General features: G+C 42.9%; 1 protein-coding gene across 5 annotated transcripts in view; it reads right to left on the reverse strand.

The window, feature by feature from the left end:
* Window positions 1-249: 249 nt before the first annotated feature.
* Window positions 250-18,208, reverse strand: part of LOC134355567 (zinc finger protein 76-like) — a 101,531-nt gene continuing 83,572 nt past the window's right edge. For 4 of the 5 annotated variants that reach the window (XM_063065610.1, XM_063065611.1, XM_063065609.1 and 1 more), the window contains exons 12-15: window positions 17,586-17,737; window positions 17,017-17,181; window positions 15,326-15,460; window positions 251-869 (exon numbers count right to left, since the gene is read on the reverse strand). In XM_063065610.1, coding sequence (XP_062921680.1) covers window positions 765-869; window positions 15,326-15,460; window positions 17,017-17,181; window positions 17,586-17,737 — 557 coding nt within the window. In that variant the 3' untranslated portion in view covers window positions 251-764. Of the gene's footprint in view, window positions 870-15,325; window positions 15,461-17,016; window positions 17,182-17,585; window positions 17,738-18,208 lie in introns of all 5 variants that reach the window. The other variant, XM_063065613.1, reaches the window with a different exon arrangement.

Raw genomic sequence — 18,208 nt, forward strand, 5'->3', positions numbered from 1 at the left:
GGCAACTTGCCCTACAAGCAGGTGTGCCCTTGATTGGTGATTTAATTGTTTCCTGATTGTACATCAGAAGTCTGGGTGCAATTCATGCAAAACAAAGACTTTTAAGTCACCAAAACCATACCACCAGAATTGGCACACTAGTATGGACAATGGCATTACTACAGGCAAGAAAATTTCATGAATGAGAACTTATAGCAGCAGATATCTAAACAAAGCCAATAACAATTCACTACATGTTACTTAGCACATGGTTAAAAAACATTTAAATTATAAGCAACAACAAAGCAGTTTTTGAAATTTATTTTCATTTACACATATACAGATTTATATAGCATCATCTTAGATTTCAAAATGCAGCGTACACATTCCAAAAATGTCACTGATTGCCATTACTAGGTCCAGCCTGATGCCAGTCCCAACTTTGCATGGAAACCAACCCTACACCAGTTTCAGTTCTTCAATAAAAAGCAAAACTATGGAAATTTCAATAAAACTATACTTTATACTGTACAAGTGAATCTGAAAGCTTATCAGTCAGCACAGCAGCTCTAAAATTCCTTTAGATCATAAAACCCTTACCATATTGTGTAAAATCACCTGAGTTGAGATCAACATACGCACAGTAAATTATTAGTCCTGAGAACAGACTGATTTAGTCTGTGAGTAGTTTCTGTTTGGCTCCCAGGGTTTTACTGGACAGTACGAGATACCAAATCACAGTTTATACATTCCTGTGTGTGGCACTTGTTTCCTGGTCCTCACTGTTATTGGCCATTATCAGTCATCGCTGTATCTTGTGTCATTCCGTCATGTTGAATTGCTGCTGTCGCCATGCCAATAGCTTCCTCCAAAGTCTGCTGTTCCTCCAGCTAGAAACAAAAAAATACAGGATGATCACAAAAATCAGGTGAGATAAGGGAGTTAGTTTCTGGTGATTTAGTTAGTACCATATTGTTTAAAATCACAACCAAAGTGATGATAGACACAGTAAATTATTAGCCCTAAGAATAGACTGATTTAATGTGTGAGTAGTTTATGGTTGGCCCCCAGGATTTTACTGGACAAGACTAGGTAGCAACACACACTCATTGGCCACTTTATTAGGTACAGCTGTACACCTGCTCATTCATGCAACTATCCAATCAGTCAATCATGTGGCAACAACTCAATGCATAAAAGCATGCAGACATGGTCAAAAGGTTCAGACCAAACATCAGAATGAGGAAGTAATGTGATCCAAGTGGCTTTGACAGTAGAATAATTGTTGATGCCAGAAGGGCTGGTTTGATTATCTCAGAAACTGCTGATCTCTTGGGATTTTCATGCTCAACTGTCTCTGGAGTTCAGAGAACGGTGTGAAAAACTAAAACAGTGGCAGTTCTGTGGGTGAAAATGCCTGCAGTGAGAGAAGTCAGAGGAGAATGGCCAGACTGGTTCAGGCTGACAGGAAGGTGACCAGTAACTCAAATAACCACATGTTACAGCAGTGGTGTGCCAAAGAGCACCTCTGAAAGAACAACATGTTGAACTTGAAGTGAATGGGCTACAGCAGCAGAAAGCCACGGACAAACACTCAGTGATCACTTTATTAGGTATAGAGGGCACTTAATAAAGTAGCCACTGAGTGGAGATTACCCAAGCAGTGCAATCAGAACATTAAAAATGGCCTCAGATAGAGTACTGTAACACCACATCAAAAGAGATATCACCAGAGAAAGAATCCCAAGGAGATTTATGGGGCTTTTCTCTTTGGAACAAAAACTGATGGAGGGTTTAAATGCACAAATGATACAAGAAGGTTTGTAAACTGAAAAGACCAGCAAATGGAAGCTTCGGTGGAAGGATTAGCAAGGAATTGATTTAAAAAAAACACTAAATGAGTGCTGGAAGTCTGAAAAATATCAATTCCTGAAGGAGGGGAGAATGGAACATGGAAGAAATAGAAGGAGGAGGGCAGCAGAGGCAGGTGAAAAAAGAGAAGGGATGAAAAGATAACCAGAATGGGAAATGGAAAAAATAGAGAGAAAGGGGAGAGAGGAACATGCAAGGAAACATACTATTTTAGATCTGGTTCTGTACAATGAAACAGGTAAAATTAATGATCTTGTATTAGGGATCCTCTTGGAAAGTGTGATCACAGTATGATTGAATTTCTCATACAAATGGAGGGTGCAATAGTTTGATTTAGAACCAGCGTATTATGCCTAAACAAAGGAGACTACAACTGAATGAGGGAAGAGTTGGCTAGGTTAGACTGGGGACACAGACTATAAGGCAAAACAGTTGAAGAACAGTGGAAGACTTTCAAAGAGACTTTTCACAGTGCTGAACAAAAATATAATCCAGTTTACAGCAAGGGCATAAGGGTGTGGAGAGCCAGACTTGGTTAACAAAGGAAATAAAGGAAGGCATCAAACTAAAAGCTTATCCATACAAAGTTGGCAGGTTAGTGAGAAACCAGAAGATTGGGAAAAACTTAAAAAGCAACAGAACCACTAAGGAAGCAATATGGAAGACAGATTTTGAAAGTAAATTTGCACAAAATCTGAAAACAAAAAGTACCAGTATTTATAATTATATAAAGCAGAAAAGGGTGGCCTAAGTGATCACAGATCTCTTGGAAAAATGAAAAGGGAAAATTAATATTCCACAAAAGGCTTTGAATATCATTTTTTGTTGTTGTGTGAAGGACACATCTAACATGTCAAAGAGAGATGTTATGGATGCGGTGTGAGGTGAGGGCTTTGATACAATTGCTATCATTAAAGAGGTATTGCTGAGAGAACTAGCAGACCTAAAGGTAAACAAGTCCCCCGGTCCTAAAGGAAAGTATCCCAGGAGACTGGAAATAATAATGTTATAGAGGAGGCGTTTGTGATAATTTACCAAAATTGTCTGGACTCTGATCAAATCCTGGCAGATTGGAAGACAGTGAATGTCTCACTACTATTTAATAAAGTACGTAGGCAAAAGGCAGGTAACCATAGTCCAGTTAAATTAATGTCTCTAGTCAGGAAAATACTTGAAGCTATTTCTTAGGGAAGAATTTCGAGACATCTGGATCAAAGTTGTTCCATCAGGCAGGCATAGCATGGATTCAGGAAGGGCAAGCCCTGTTTGACAAATTTACCAGAATTCTTTGAGGATCTAAAAAGTGCCGTAAATAGAGGGGGACAGGCAGGTGGTGGATATTTCCATAAGGCATTCAGTAAGGTGCTGCATAAAGTATATATCCATAAGATAAGGATGCATGAAGTTGTGCTCAACAAACTCAAAATGCTGTAGGAGGGGAAGGCACAGATCACGTTTCAGGCCAAAACCCTTCATTCAGTCCTGATGAAAAGACTCAGCCCAAAATGTCAACCGTTTATTCCCCTCCACAGATGCTGCTTGACTTGCTGAGTTCCTCCAGTATTTTCTGTGTGTTGCTCAAGAATTCCAACATGTGTAAAATCCCTTGTGTTTATGGAGTTGGGATAATGTATCGGCATGGATAGGAGATTGGTTAACTAAATGAAGGCAGAGAATTTGGATAAATGATTGGGAATCCGTAGTGAGCAGAGTACCAGCAGGGATCAGTGCTGGACCCACAAATATTCACAATATATATTAACCATTTGGAAAAGGGAACCAGGTGCAGTGCATCGAAGTTTGCCGATTATGCTAAATGGAGTGGAAAAGCAAATTATGCAGAGGAAGTTGAGAGCCTGCAGAGAGATATAGTTAAGTTAGCAGAGTCTGTACAGTGATATAGTTAAGTTAGCAGAGTCTGTAGAGAGATATAGTTAAGTTAGCAGAGTCTGTAGAGAAATATAGTTAAGTTAGCAGAGTCTGTACAGAGATATAGTTAAGTTAGCAGAGTCTGTACAGTGATATAGTTAAGTTAGCAAAGTCTGTACAGAAATATAGTTAAGTCAGCAGTCTGTAGAGAAATATAGTTAAGTTAGCAGAGTCTGTACAGTGATATAGTTAAGTTAGCAGAGTCTGTAGAGAGATATAGTTAAGTTAGCAGAGTCTGTAGAGAGATATAGTTAAGTTAGCAGAGTCTGTACAGTGATATAGTTAAGTTAGCAGAGTCTGTAGAGAGATATAGTTAAGTTAGCAGAGTCTGTAAAGAAATATAGTTAAGTTAGCAGAGTCTGTACAGTGATATAGTTAAGTTAGCAGAGTCTGTAGAGAAATATAGTTAAGTTAGCAGAGTGTACAGTGATATAGTTAAGTTAGCAGAGTCTGTAGAGAGATATAGTTAAGTTAGCAGAGTCTGTAGAGAGATATAGTTAAGTTAGCAGAGTCTGTACAGTGATATAGTTAAGTTAGCAGAGTCTGTAGAGAGATATAGTTAAGTTAGCAGAGTCTGTAGAGAGATATAGTTAAGTGAGTGGACAGGCGATGGCAGATGGAGTACAATACTGTCCACTTTGGAAAGAAAAATAGAAGATCAGATTATTATTTAAATGGTGAAAGATTGCACTGTGCTGCTGTGCAGAGAGATTTAGTAGTTGTGCATGGATCACAAAAGGTTGGTTTGCAAGTGTAACGGATTAACAAGAAGACAAATACAATGCTGTCCTTTATTCAACACACACAAAATGCTGGAGGAACTCAGCAGGCCAAGCAGGATCTACGGAAAAAAGTACAGTTAACGTTTCAGGCTGTAACTCTTCAGTAGAACTGGAGAAAAAAAAAGGTGACGAGTAGATTTGAAAGGTGGGGGGCTGAGGGGAAAGAGAAACACAAGGTGATAGTTGAAACCCGGAGGGGGAGGGATGAATTAAAGAGCTGGGAAGTTGATTGGTGAAAGAGACGAAGGCCATGGAAGAAAGAAAAAGGGGGAAGGAGCACCAGAAGGAGGAGATGAGGTGAGAGAGGGAATAAGGGATGGGAAATGGAGAAGGGGAGGCATTGAGGGTCATTACTGGAAGTTTGAGAAATCGATGTTCATACCATCAGGTTGGAGGCTACCCAAATGGAATAGAAGGTGTTGTTCCTCCAACCTAAGTGTGGCCTTATCCTGACAGTGGAGGAGGCCATGGATGGACATATTGGAATGGGAATAGGAAGTGGAATTAAAATGGGTGGCCACTGGGAGATCCCGCTTGTTCTGGCGGATGGAGCATAGATGGTCGGCGAAGCGGTCTCCCAGTCTATGTCGGGTCTCACCGATGTACAGGAGGCCACACTAGGAGCACTGGACACAGTATATGACCCCAACAGACTCACAGATGAAGTGTCACCTCACCTGGAAGGACTATTCAGGGCCCTGGATGGTAGTGAGGAGGAGGTGTAGGAGCAGGTTTAGCACTTGTTCCGCTTGCAAGAATAAGTGCCAGAAGGGAGATTAGTGGGAAGGATGAATGGACAAGAGTATCACGTAGGGAGTGATCCCTACAGATAGCAGAAAGTTGGGAAGATGTGTTTGGTGGTGGAAATTTTGGAGAATTATGTGCTGGACACAGAGGTTGGTGGGGTGGTGGGAGGATGGGGTAAGAGCAGATGTATGTGAAATGGAAGAGATGCAGTTGAGGGCAGCATTGATGGTGAGGAAGAGAAGCCCCTTTCTTTGAAAAAGGAGGACATCTCCTTCATTCTAGAATGAAAAGCCTCATCCTACAAGAAGTAGGGTTGGACAAGGTAGCTGTGAGAGTCCGTGGGTTTGCAATAGATATCGGTAGATAAGCTGTCTCTGGAGACAGAGACAGTGAGATTGATAAAGGGAAGGGAGGTGTCGGAAATGGATCAGGTGAATTTGAGGGTAGTGTGGAAGTTGGAGGCAAGGTGGATGAAGTTGACAGGTTCAGCATGGATGCAGGAAGCAGCAGCAATGATGTAGCGTAGGAAAAGTGCAGGGCGGTCACCGGTGTATGCCTGGGACACTGACCGTTCCAGGTGGCTGACAAACAGGCAGGCGTAGCTGGGACCTATGAGAGTGCCCATGGCTACCCTTTTCATCCGAAGGAAGTGGGAGTAGCCAAAGGAAAAATTATTGAGTGTGAGCACAAGTTCCGCTAGGCGTTGGAGAGAGGTAGTGAAGGGGAATTGGTTAGGTCTGGTGTCCAGAAAAAAACTGAGAGCTTTGAGGCCTTCCTGGTGGGGGATGGAGGTGTATTGGGACTGGGCATCTGTAGTAAAAATAGGATGACAGGGACCAGGGAACTTGAAATCCTTGAAAAGACCAAGAGCATGTGAAGTGTCAGGGATGTAGGCAGAAAGGGACTGAACTGGGGGTGGGGGGGGGGTAAAACAGAGTCGAGGTATGCCGATATGAGTTCAGTGGGGCAGGAACAAGCTGAAACAATGTGTCTAACTGGACAAGTGGGTTTGAGGATCTTGGGCAGGAGGTAGAAATGGGAGGTGCAGCATGTGGGAACTATGAGGTTGGTGGTGGTGGATGGGAGATCCCCAGAGTCAATAAGGTTGGTGATGGTGTGGGAGACAATGGCCTGGTGCTCCTTTGTGGGGTTCATTTCTAGAGGGATTGAATTTAAGAAGAGGGAGATTATGCTGTAACTGTACAGGATACTGTGCAGTTGTAGCATAACTACCCCGCTCGCTCCTGTGTCTTATGATACTGGTGAGGCTGCACCTGCAGTACTGCATGCAGTTCTGGTCTCCTTACTTTGCCTGGGACCAAACTCACTGGAATTCAGAAGAATGAAAGTGTATCTTGAATAAATCTAAAAAAAAAAATCATGAAAGGGCAAGATAAGATAGAGACAGGAAAGTTGTTTCTACTGGTAGGTGAGAATGGAATAAGGGGAGAGAGCCACTAGATAAGGGAGTAGATTTAGGACGGAGATGAGGACGGAACTGCTTTTACCAGAGAGTGGTGAATCTGTAAAATTCTCTACCCAGGGAAGGAGGAGACACTAGCTTATTAAATATACTTAAAACACAGTTGGACAGACTTTTGCATAGCAGGTGAATTAGAACACTGGGGAAATAGGCAGGTAAGTGGAGCAGAGTTCACAGCCACAGCAGCCATGACCTTATTGAATGGTGGAGCACGCTTGACAGGACAGATGTTCTACTCCTGTTCTATCTCTTATGTCCCTATAACTTCTCTTTTCTGATTGATTTACCTTATCTTACATTCACCCAACTAAGAGTAGTAACAGTAGTTGATGTATTTTCATTTTTCTGCTTGAAGCAAACGCAACAAGGGTGAATGCAATTGAGTCATCATGTGACTGGATTGTTAAACACTATTGGCTTTGAATGTAACTCCACTATAATTTCAAATGGAGCTTACAGCTACTGGGCTTTGTTATCAAATCTCATTTAAGTATACTTGAGATGTTCTCAAAATAGTTAGTTCTTATATGTAAGAGTCAGATTCGCAATGGTCAACGTAAATCAATAGATATGAAAACTGTAAGTCAACAACCAGGTCTCTCGCTCTGAGTTTGGCTTTGTGGCTCAAAAGGGAAGTGAGGTGGGGGGGAGGAAGAGGAGAGCGGTGGTGATAGGAGATTCAATAGTGAGGGAACAGACAGAAGATTCTGTGGACGTGAAAGAGACACCCAGATGGTGTGTTGCCTCTCAGGTGACAGGGTCAGGAATGTCTCAGATCAGGTCCACAGGGAGGGTGAGTAGCCAGAAGTTGCAGTACATATTGATACCAATGACATAGCTAGCAAAAAGGATGAGGTCCTGAAGCGCAAATATAGGGAGCTAGGTAGGAAGCTAAAAAGCAGGAGCTAAGTGTAGTAATCTCAATTGCTGCCTGTTCTACATGGCAGTGAGAGTAAGAATAGGATGATTTGCCAGGTGAATGTGCGGCTGAAAAGTTGGTACAGGGTTTCAAATCTGTGGATCATTGGGATCTCTTCTGGGGAAAGTACGACCTGGACAAAAGGGATGGTTACACCTGAACCCCACGGGGACCAATATCCCATGTGCAGGTTTGGGACAGCAGTTGGGCATGGTTCAAAATATGCTGCAGGGGGATGAGAACCAGAGAGATAGGTTGGAGGATGGAGCGCTTGGTGTAAAGGTAGATGCAACATATAGACAGACTGTGAGGAAGTGGATTGGGAATTAATGCAGTCAGTTGGATGGGTTAAAATATGTCTACTTTAATGCACAAAGTATCAGGAATAAGGGTGATAAACTTAGAGCATGGATGAATTACAATGTTGTGGCCACTACAGAGATTCAGCTGTCACAAGGGCAGGAGAGGCTGCTGGATGTTCTAAAGGGACTGGAAGGGAGGTAAGAGAGGAGGGGAGTGGCATTGCTAATTAGGGATAGTATCATAGCTGCAGAAAGGGAGGATGTTGTGTAGAGATCAGAATCAGAATCAGGCTGAGTATCACTGGCATATGTCGTAAAATTTGTTGTTTTGAGGGTGCAGTGCATAATAATATAAACTACAAATCACAATTTTATATATATAAATAAATTAAATGAATTGTGCAAAAAGAGGGTTAGAAAAAAAGAAAAAAGTTGTGAGGTAGTGTACATGAGTTCATTGGCCATTTGGAAATCTGATTGCGGAGGGGAAGAAGCTGTTCCTGAAACATTGAGTGTGTGCCTTCAGGCTCCTGTGGCTCTTCCATGATGGAGCCAGTGTGTGTGGAAGTCAGAAACAGGAAGGGAACAGGGACTCTATTGGGAGAACTCTATAGACCTCCCAATAGCAATAAAGACACTGAGGAACAGATCAGTCGGCAGGTTTTAGAAAGGTGCAAAAATAACAGGGTTACTGATCATCATGGGTTTCTTAAAATAAATCATGGTGACTTCAACTTCCCTGATTGGCACTTCCTCAGTGCAAAAGGTTTATATGGGGCAGAATTTGTTAGGTGTGTCCAGGAAGGATTCCTGACTCAATACAAGGACAGGCCAACTAACTGGATCTAGTACTAAGAATTGAACCTGATCAGGTGACAGATCTCTCAGTGGGTGAGCATTTCAGAGGTAGTGACCACAACTAACTGACCTTTGGACATAGCTTTGGAGCAAAGAGTACAGGAAATTATTTAATTGGGGGAGATCGAACTATGATGCTACTGGGCAGGAACTTGGGAGTGTAAATTGGGAAAAGACGCTCTCAGGGAAATGCACAATGGAAATGTGGAGGTTGTTTAAGGAGCACTAGCATGGGGTTCTGAATAGGTTTGTCCCTTTGAGGCAGGGAAAGTGAAGGAACCATGAGATGTGGATCACTTAGTAGAAAATCATATTGAACATTTACAAAGGAAGGATCAAACAAGGCTCTTGAAATTTATAAGGAAGTGAGGAGGGAGCTCAGGAGAGCTACAGGGGGACATGAGTAGCGTTAAGGAAAATTCCAAGGCATTCTACACATAGGTGAAGAACAGGAGAATGATTAGGGTGAGGATAGGGCTGCTCAAGAAGAAAAAGGGAAAGGGGTCTGGAGTCGGAGGAGGTAGCAGAGGTCCTTAATGAATACATTGTGTCAGTATTTAACCAGCGAGAAGAACTTGGATGAATGTGAGGTCAGTGTAGAACATGCTGGAACATGTCAAGCTTAAGAAAAAGGATGTGCAGGAACATTTGAAATACATCAGGATAGATAGGTTCCTGGGACTAGATGGGATATACCCCAGGTTACTGTGCAAAGTGTGGGAAGAGACTGATATGTCTTTGGCGATGATCTTTGCATCCTGACTGGTCACAGGAGTAGTACCAGAAGATTGGAGATGGTAAATATTATTCCTTTATTCAAGAAAGGTAATAGGCATAATCCTAGGAATTATAGACTGGTGAGTTTTACATTAGTGGAGGGCAAATTATTAGAGAGGATTCTTAGAGACAGAAATGAGCATTTGGAGAAGCATAGTGTGATGTGGAATGGTCAGCATGGCTTTGTGAGAGACAGGTCATGCCCCACAAGAATGATTGAATTCTTCAAGGAAAGGACACAACAAAATGAAGATAGAGCAGTGGATGCGGTGAATATGGATTTTAGTGAGGCATTCAATAGGGTTCCCCATGGTAGGTTCATTCAGAAAGTGAGGAGGCATGGCATCAAAGGAAACTTGGCTGCATGGGTTCAGAAACAAGAGAAAATCTGCAGATGCTGGATGCAACACACACAAAATGCTGGAGGAACTCAGCAGGCCAGGCAGCATCTATGGAAAAAAGTACAGTTGATGTTTCAGGCTAAAACCTTTCAAAGCACCAGGTGATAGGTGAAACCTACAGGGGGAGGGATGAAGTAAAGAGCTGGGAAGTTGATTGGTTAAAGAGACAGAAGGCCATGGAAGAAAGAGGGGAGGAGCACCAGATGGAGGTGATGGGTGGGCAAGGAGGTAAGGTGATGAAGGGAAAAGGGGATGTGAAGGGGGGGCATTACCAGAAGTCTGAGAAATTGACCCTAAGTGTGGCCTCATCATGACAGTGGAGGAAGCCATGGATGGACATATCAGAATGGAAATGGGAAATGGAATTTAAATGAGTGACCACTAGGAGATCCTGCTTGTTCTGGTGGACGGAGCGTAGATGCTCGGCAAAGCGGTCTCCCAATCTACGTCAAGTCTCAGCAGTATACAGGGGGCCACACTGACCCCAACAGACTCACAGGTGAAGTATCGTCTCACCTAGAAGGATTGTTTAGGGCCCTGAATCGCACCAGGAAATTGCTGGAGCCTTAGCAGAGATACTTACATCATCCTTAGCAAGAGGTGAGGTACCAGAGGATTGGAGGATAGCCAATGAAATTATAGCCCGGTGAGTCTGACATCAGTAGTGGGAAAGTTATTGGAAGGTATTCTGAGGGACCGGATATACTGTATAAGTATTTGGATAGACATGGACTGATTAAGAATAGTCAGCATGGCTTCGTGCATGATAGTTCGTGTCTAACCAATCTTATAGAGTTTTTCAATGAAGTTACCAGGCAAGTCGATGAAGGCAAGGCAGTGGATGTTGTCTAGATGGACTTCAGTAAGGCATTTGACAAGGAGCCACATTGGAGGCTGGACAAAAAGGTTCAGTCACTCAACATTCACAATGAAGTAGTAAATTGGATTAGACATTGGCTTTGTGGGAGACACAAGAGCGTGGTAGTAGATGGTTGCCCCTCTAACTGGAGGCCTGTGACTAGTGATGTGCCACAGGGATTGGTGCTGGGTCCTTTGTTGTTTGTCAACTATATCAATGATCTCAGTGATAATGTGGTTAACTGGATCAGCAAATTTGCGGATGGCAGCAAGATTGGGAACGTAGTGGACAGCAAGGAAGACTATTATACCTTGTAGTGGAATCTGGATCAGCCGGAAAAATGGCAGATGGAATTTAATGCAGACAAGTATATTTCCGTAGGACCAACCAGGGTAGGAATTACACAGTGAATGGTAGGGCACTGAGGAGTGTGGTAGAACAAAACGATGTGGGAATTCAGGTCATAATTCATTGGAAATAGCAGCACAGGTAGATAGGGTTGCGAAGCAAGCCTCTGGCACATTGGCCGTTGTAAATCTAAGTACTAAGTACAGGAGATGGGGTTTTATGTTGACATTGGTGAGGCCCAATTTGGATTTTGCATGCAGTTTTGGTCACCTATCTACAGAACAGATGTAAATAAGATTGAAAGAGTACAGAGAAAATTTACAAGGATGTTGCCAGGTCTGGAGGATCTGAGTTATAAGGAAAGATTGAATAGGTTAGGACGGTATTCTTTGGGATGTAGAAGATTGAGAGGAAAATTGATGGAGGTATACAAAATGATGAGGGGTATAAACAGGGTTAATGCTAGCATTGACGTTGGGTGGGACTACAACCAGTGGTCATGGGTTAAGGGTGAAAGGTGAAAAACTTAAGGGGAACGTGAGCATCCTGAGTATGTGGAACGAGCTGCCAGCACAAGGTGCATGTAAGCTCAATTTCAATGCTTAAGAGAAGTTTGGATAGACATGTAGATGGTAGGGATATGGAGGGCTATGGTCCCGGTGCAGGTCGATGGGAATAGGCAGCTTAAATGGTTCAGCGTGAACTAGATGGGCCAAAAGGCCTGTTACTGTGCTGTACTTTCCTATGATAGAATGACTCTAGGACAGGATGCAGAGCTGGGCTGAGAAGTGGCAGATGGCGTTCAATCTTGAAAAATGTGAAGAAATACACTTTGGAAGGTCGAACTTGAAAGCAGAGTACAAGGTTAATGACAGGATTCTTAGCAGTGTAGAAGAACAGGGGGATCTAGGCATCCACAACAAAGATCCCTCAAAGATGCCACACAAGTTGATAGGGTGGTTAAGAAGGTGTATGGTGTGTTAGCCTTCATTAGTTTGGGGACTTGTTCAAGAGCCTTAAGGTAATGTAGCAGCTCTATAAAACCACACTTAAGGTCATTCAGTTCTGATCACCTCATTATAGAAAAGATGTGGAGACTTTAGAGAGTGCAGAGGAAATTTATCTCGGTGCTGCCTGGTTTAGAGAACGCATATCTTATAAGGAGAAGTTGAGCAAGATAGGGCTTTTCTCTTTAAAGCATTAGAGGATGAAAGGTGACCTGACAGAGGTGCACAAGATGATAAGAGGCATAGATAGAGTGGGTGCCCAGCACCTTTTTCTCAGGGAGCCAATGGATAATACAAGAAGGCATCATTTTAAGGAATTGGAGGGAAGTATAGGGAGATATTAGGACAAGCAACACACATAGAAGATGCTGGTGAACGCAGCAGGCCAGGCAGCATCTCTAGGAAGAGGTGCAGTCAACGTTTCAGGCCGAGACCCTTCGTCAGGACTAACTGAAGGAAGAGTGAGTAAGGGATTTGAAAGTTGGGGGGGGAGGGGGAGATCCAAAATGAAAGGAAAAGACAGGAGGGGGAGGGATGGAGCCAAGAGCTGGACAGGTGATAGGCAAAAGGGATATGAGAGGATCATGGGACAGGAGGTCCGGGAAGAAAGACAATGGTGGGGGGGGGGACCCAGAGGATGGGCAAGGGGTATATTCAGAGGGACAGACGGAGAAAAAGGAGAGTGAGAGAGAGAAAGTGTGTATAAAAATGAGTAACAGATGGGGTACAAGGGGGAGGTGGGGCATTAGCGGAAGTTAGAGAAGTCGATGTTCATGCCATCAGGTTGGAGGCTACCCAGACGGAATATGTGTTGTTCCTCCAACCTGAGTGTGGCTTCATCTTTACAGTAGAGGAGGCCGTGGATAGACATGTCAGAATTGGAATGGGATGTGGAATTAAAATATGTGGCCACTGGGAGATCCTGCTTTCTCTGGCGGACAGAGCGTAGGTGTTCAGCAAAGCGGTCTCCCAGTCTGCGTCGGGTCTCGCCAATATATAAAAGGCCACATCGGGAGCACCGGATGCAGTATATCACCCCAGCCGACTCACAGGTGAAGTGTTGCCTCACCTGGAAGGACTGTTTGGGGCCCTGAATGGTGGTAAGCGAGGAAGTGTAAGGGCACTTGTTCCGCTTACACAGATAAGTGCCAGGAGGGAGATTAGTGGGGAGGGAGGGGGGGACGACGGATGGACAAGGGAGTCGCGTAGGGAGCGATCCCTGCGGAATGCAGGGGGGGGAGGGGGGGAGGGAAAGATGTGCTTAGTGGTGGGATCCCGTTGGAGGTGGCGGAAGCTGTGGAGAATAATATGTTGGACCCGGAGGCTGATGGGGTGGTAGGTGAGGACCAGGGGAACCCTATTCCTAGTGGGGTGGTGGGAGGATGGAGTGAGAGCAGATGTGCGTGAAATGGGGGAGATGCGTTTAAGAGCAGAGTTGATAGTGGAGGAAGGGAAGCCCCTTACTTTAAAAAAGGAAGACATCTCCCTCGTCCTAGAACGAAAAGACTCATCCTGAGAGCAGATGCGGCGGAGACGGAGGAATTGCGAGAAGGGGATGGCGTTTTTGCAAGAGACAGGGTGAGAAGAGGAATAGTCCAGATAGCTGTGAGAGTCAGTAGGCTTATAGTAGACATCAGTGGATAAGCTGTCTCCAGAGACAGAGACAGAAAGATCTAGAAAGGGGAGAGAGGTGTCGGAAATGGACCAGGTAAACTTGAGGGCAGGGTGAAAGTTGAAGGCAAAGTTAATAAAGTCAACGAGCTCTGCATGCGTGCAGGAAGCAGCGCCAATGCAGTCGTCGATGTAGCGAAGGAAAAGTGGGGGACAGATACCAGAACAGGCACGGAACATAGATTGTTCCACAAAGCCAACAAAAAGGCAGGCATAGCTAGGACCCATACGGGTGCCCATAGCTACACCTTTAGTTTGGAGGAAGTGGGAGGAGCCAAAGGAGAAATTATTAAGAGTAAGGACTAACTCCGCTAGACGGAGCAGAGTGGTGGTAGAGGGGAACTGATTATGTCTGGAATCCAAAAAGAAGCGTAGAGCTTTGAGACCTTGCTGATGAGGGATGGAAGTATATAGGGACTGGACATCCATGGCGAAAATAAAGCGGTGGGGGCCAGGGAACTTAAAATCATCGAAAAGTTTAGAAGCGTGAGAAGTGTCATGAACATAGGTAGGAAGGGATTGAACAAGGGGGGATAAAACCGTGTCGAGGTATGCAGAAACGAGTTCGGTGGGGCAGGAGCAAGCTGAGACAATCGGTCGGCCAGGACAGGCAGGTTTGTGGATCTTGGGTAGGAAGTAGAAACGGGAAGTGCGAGGTGTGTGAACTATAAGGTTGGTAGCAATGGATGGGAGATCCCCTGAGCGGATAAAGTCGGTGATGGTGTGGGAGACAATGGCCTGGTGCTCCTTAGTGGGGTCACGATCGAGGGGTAAATAAGAGGAGGTATCCGCGAGTTGTCGCTGTGCCTCGGCAAGGTAGAGGTCAGTACGCCAGACTACAACAGCACCCCACTTATCAGCGGGTTTAATAATAAGGTTAGGATTAGTACAGAGATATTTGGAGTAGGTTTGTTTAACATCAAGAGTGGTAAGTGCAAGGAACGCACTGCCAGTGGTGGTGGTAGAGACAGATACCTTAGGGACAGGGATTAAGGAAAGTGGTGGGCTATGTGGGAGAGAAGAGTTAGTTTGATCTTGAAGTAGGTTAAAATGGGAGAGAAGAGTTAGTTTGATCTTGAAGTAGGTGAAAAGGTCGGCACAACTTTAGGGGCCAAAGAGCCTGTACTGGTCTAAGCTCTAACATCAGTCACCATTACTCCTGGGGTGAAGGAACAAACTTTTCTTGGAACTTTCCTATTAAATATGAACAAATACAGTCAAAAGAAAGCAATACCTTGGAGAGTACCACAACAGTACTAAAAATACACGGTCTCAGCAATGAACTAACTGGATAAAATAAGCTTCCAATGCTTTTATTTGTTTTTTTTTCCACGTTTTTTTGGTCTTGAATACAGAAACCATATCCAGGTTGAAACATCAAAGTTACCCACCTGAACTGCTATCTGGGTGCCATTGGCAGTAGCTACTAATGCTACTTGCTGATGGTGCTGCACCACTTCTGCCGCATGAAGAGCTGCCAAAGCGGAGTCTCCGGTTACCATCCCATCTGATGTCACTATGGCAACCTGGCAAAACAAAGTTTAAAAATAAAAGTAAGTGAAGGCTGGCTTATATATAAACATTATCAAACCACTAGTCTCATTTCATTTTATAGAATTTTATTGCATAAATTGTCAACCTAGAATCTTAAAACCAATTATAAATAATTAATATGTAAAGAGGAAAATATTGTATTGTGACATTGTCATACTTCTTCCCTTATTTATGTATTTATTTATTTAAGCAGTACAGCAAATAAGCATGCAATGCTATCCATGAATATTATGTCAGGACTGTAAGAGCTGAGCATGAAATACACCTATTTAGTTTAGGTAAAGTTCCTCATCATTCGATCACAACACCTTTAAAACTCTTTGCTAACGGTAGGACAAAGGGTTTTCACCAGAAAATCCACCAGCTATTCCCACTCAGACGTAGAGTGAACCACCCATTTGTTTTATTAACACTGCACTCCCCCCATTTTGCATGTCAGGTCAGACATGGGAAAAATTTAACACCGGGGTCAATTTGATAGTAGGACCCAAACATGGGTTGAGCTATCCTGCATTCTGGCAATCGGTATTGAGCCTTCTGAGGAAAATAGCAACATCTTTTCCTGCTGATACATTATTTTCCTAATTTAAATGTTAATGACAATTTAGAAAATTCCAAAATAAGTTAGCAACAAATTATTTTGATTCTAAAAAGTTAAATCTTTCTGAGACTGACATTAGTCATACAACTCTTTTTTCATACAACTTTCTGTAACATTTCTTTGTAACACCATGTTTTTGCTTTCATGTTGCTTCACTAAAATGTTAATCCAAAATCATTTTTAATTTTTAAATTGATTATAAATATTGACAATTTTTTCAACTCTAGTGGGGAAAAATGGAGAAGCACATTTAGCAAAAAATGAAGTTGAAGTATACAAGGAAGTTTCTAATGAGTGTTGCAAAACAGGAAAGAAAAATGTTGAAAGTATAGAGAGAAGAAATTTCAGAACTTGGGGCTTTATTACCTAAAGGCATAGCCTCCACAGCAGTGAATAAGTCTGAGGATGACCTAAAGACTACAAATAGGGGTGAGCTCATATTTTTTGAGGATTCTACCCTTTGAGGTGTATCCAGAGACCACAGAAAAATCTGAAAACAAGAGCAAAAGTAGTCCTCTTGGTGAGTTGCTAACTTAAAATACTAACTGTATTTCTCTCACCACAGATCCTGGCCGATCTGCTGAGTATCTCCAGCACTTTGTTTGGATTAAGAATATTAAAATCAAGTGGTTGTTTAACAGGAAGGACTAAGTGGACACGTTCATGGGATGCTGCAAGTTATTGATGATTTCAAGTTTACAAAGAATTGAAAGAAACATTCAAACTAGGAAGCATTGGAATTGGCAAGCCTGGAAGTAAGAGAGATGAAAGACTATTTCAGCAACAGACAAACTGACACAGGAGTAGAATCAAGCAGCTACAGGGACAGTATTAGGAATTACTGTTGATGGTGCATTTAATTACAAAATATACTTTGAACATTTCTGATTATCTGCATTTTAATGGATGATGTAATGCATGACATACCTGCTGTGTTTCAGTACCATCTGCTGTCACCATGGTAACTGTATGAGCACCTGGTGATCCTGTGAGGTCACCTTCATGTGTGGGTACAGCAATTGTAGTACCATCCTGAGTTACCATGGTGATAGCTGTTCCCAGAGCCTGCAAGTCTTCATGCGATAGACTAACCTGTAATTAACAATGTTATTCTTTTAGGAAAATCTGGGATTGGTTACTGCAAAGTAATAAAAAAAAATCCAAATTTTAAAAAAAACAGATGAGTTTACAATGGTTCCATAAAGTAGGATTAATCACTGGGTATTCAGAGGGTTGATAACAACAGAAAGAGTATTTTAAAATTCATTTGTCTTCCATATTGATTCTGACAACAAATTAACCTACTAACACACACAAAATGCTGGACGAACTCAGTAGGCCAGGCAGCATCTATGGGAAAGAGTACAGTCGACGTTTCAGGCCGAGTCCCTGCTTACCTGCTGAGTTCCTCCAGCATTTTGGGTGTGTTGCTTGGATTTGCAGCGCCTGCAGATTTTCTCTTGTTTGTGATATTAAAGCTAAAAGCTTTCTCCTACCTGCTGAGTTCCATCCTGCGATATAAGTGCTACCTGAGATCCCAAACCATCTTGGGTTACCATGGTAACCTGGGTAGGAATTCCACCATCACCTTCCACACCCGACAGGTATGCAATACGCGACCTTTTCAATGGAGGTTCTACAACAGTGGCTAAGAATGAAATATACAGGATTAGAGCGCCATTCAGCACAAATTCAAATAAAGCACGTCTCATGAGGGCATACATTCAAAACGTATTTAAAGATCATGGCTAGAGCCATCGAGCATGGAAACAAACACTTTGGCCTGACTTGTCCATGCCAATTGAGATGTGTGTCTACACTGAAGGATGTAAATTCCATATATTTGATCAGATACTTTCACTTTCCTTCAGAGAGAGTTTGATCTTTTTATTTGAATGGAACCAAATTTCAGGAGCTGATTACAATATTTTATTAGAAGTGGCTGAGGACCCAACACCATTATCTTACACGAGACATAACTAGGGGCTGGTACTAAGCAAATTAGTTATATTAGCTTTAAAATAGATAATTTTCACCTTTTCTTTAAAAGACTTCTCAGCATCGTTATTTTTCTCTGTTATGCTCTACAGACTTGCCCTATGTGTGATTTACCTGGCCA

The sequence above is a fragment of the Mobula hypostoma genome, chromosome 13 (genome assembly GCF_963921235.1).
Source record: "Mobula hypostoma chromosome 13, sMobHyp1.1, whole genome shotgun sequence".
Lineage (NCBI taxonomy): Eukaryota > Metazoa > Chordata > Chondrichthyes > Myliobatiformes > Myliobatidae > Mobula > Mobula hypostoma.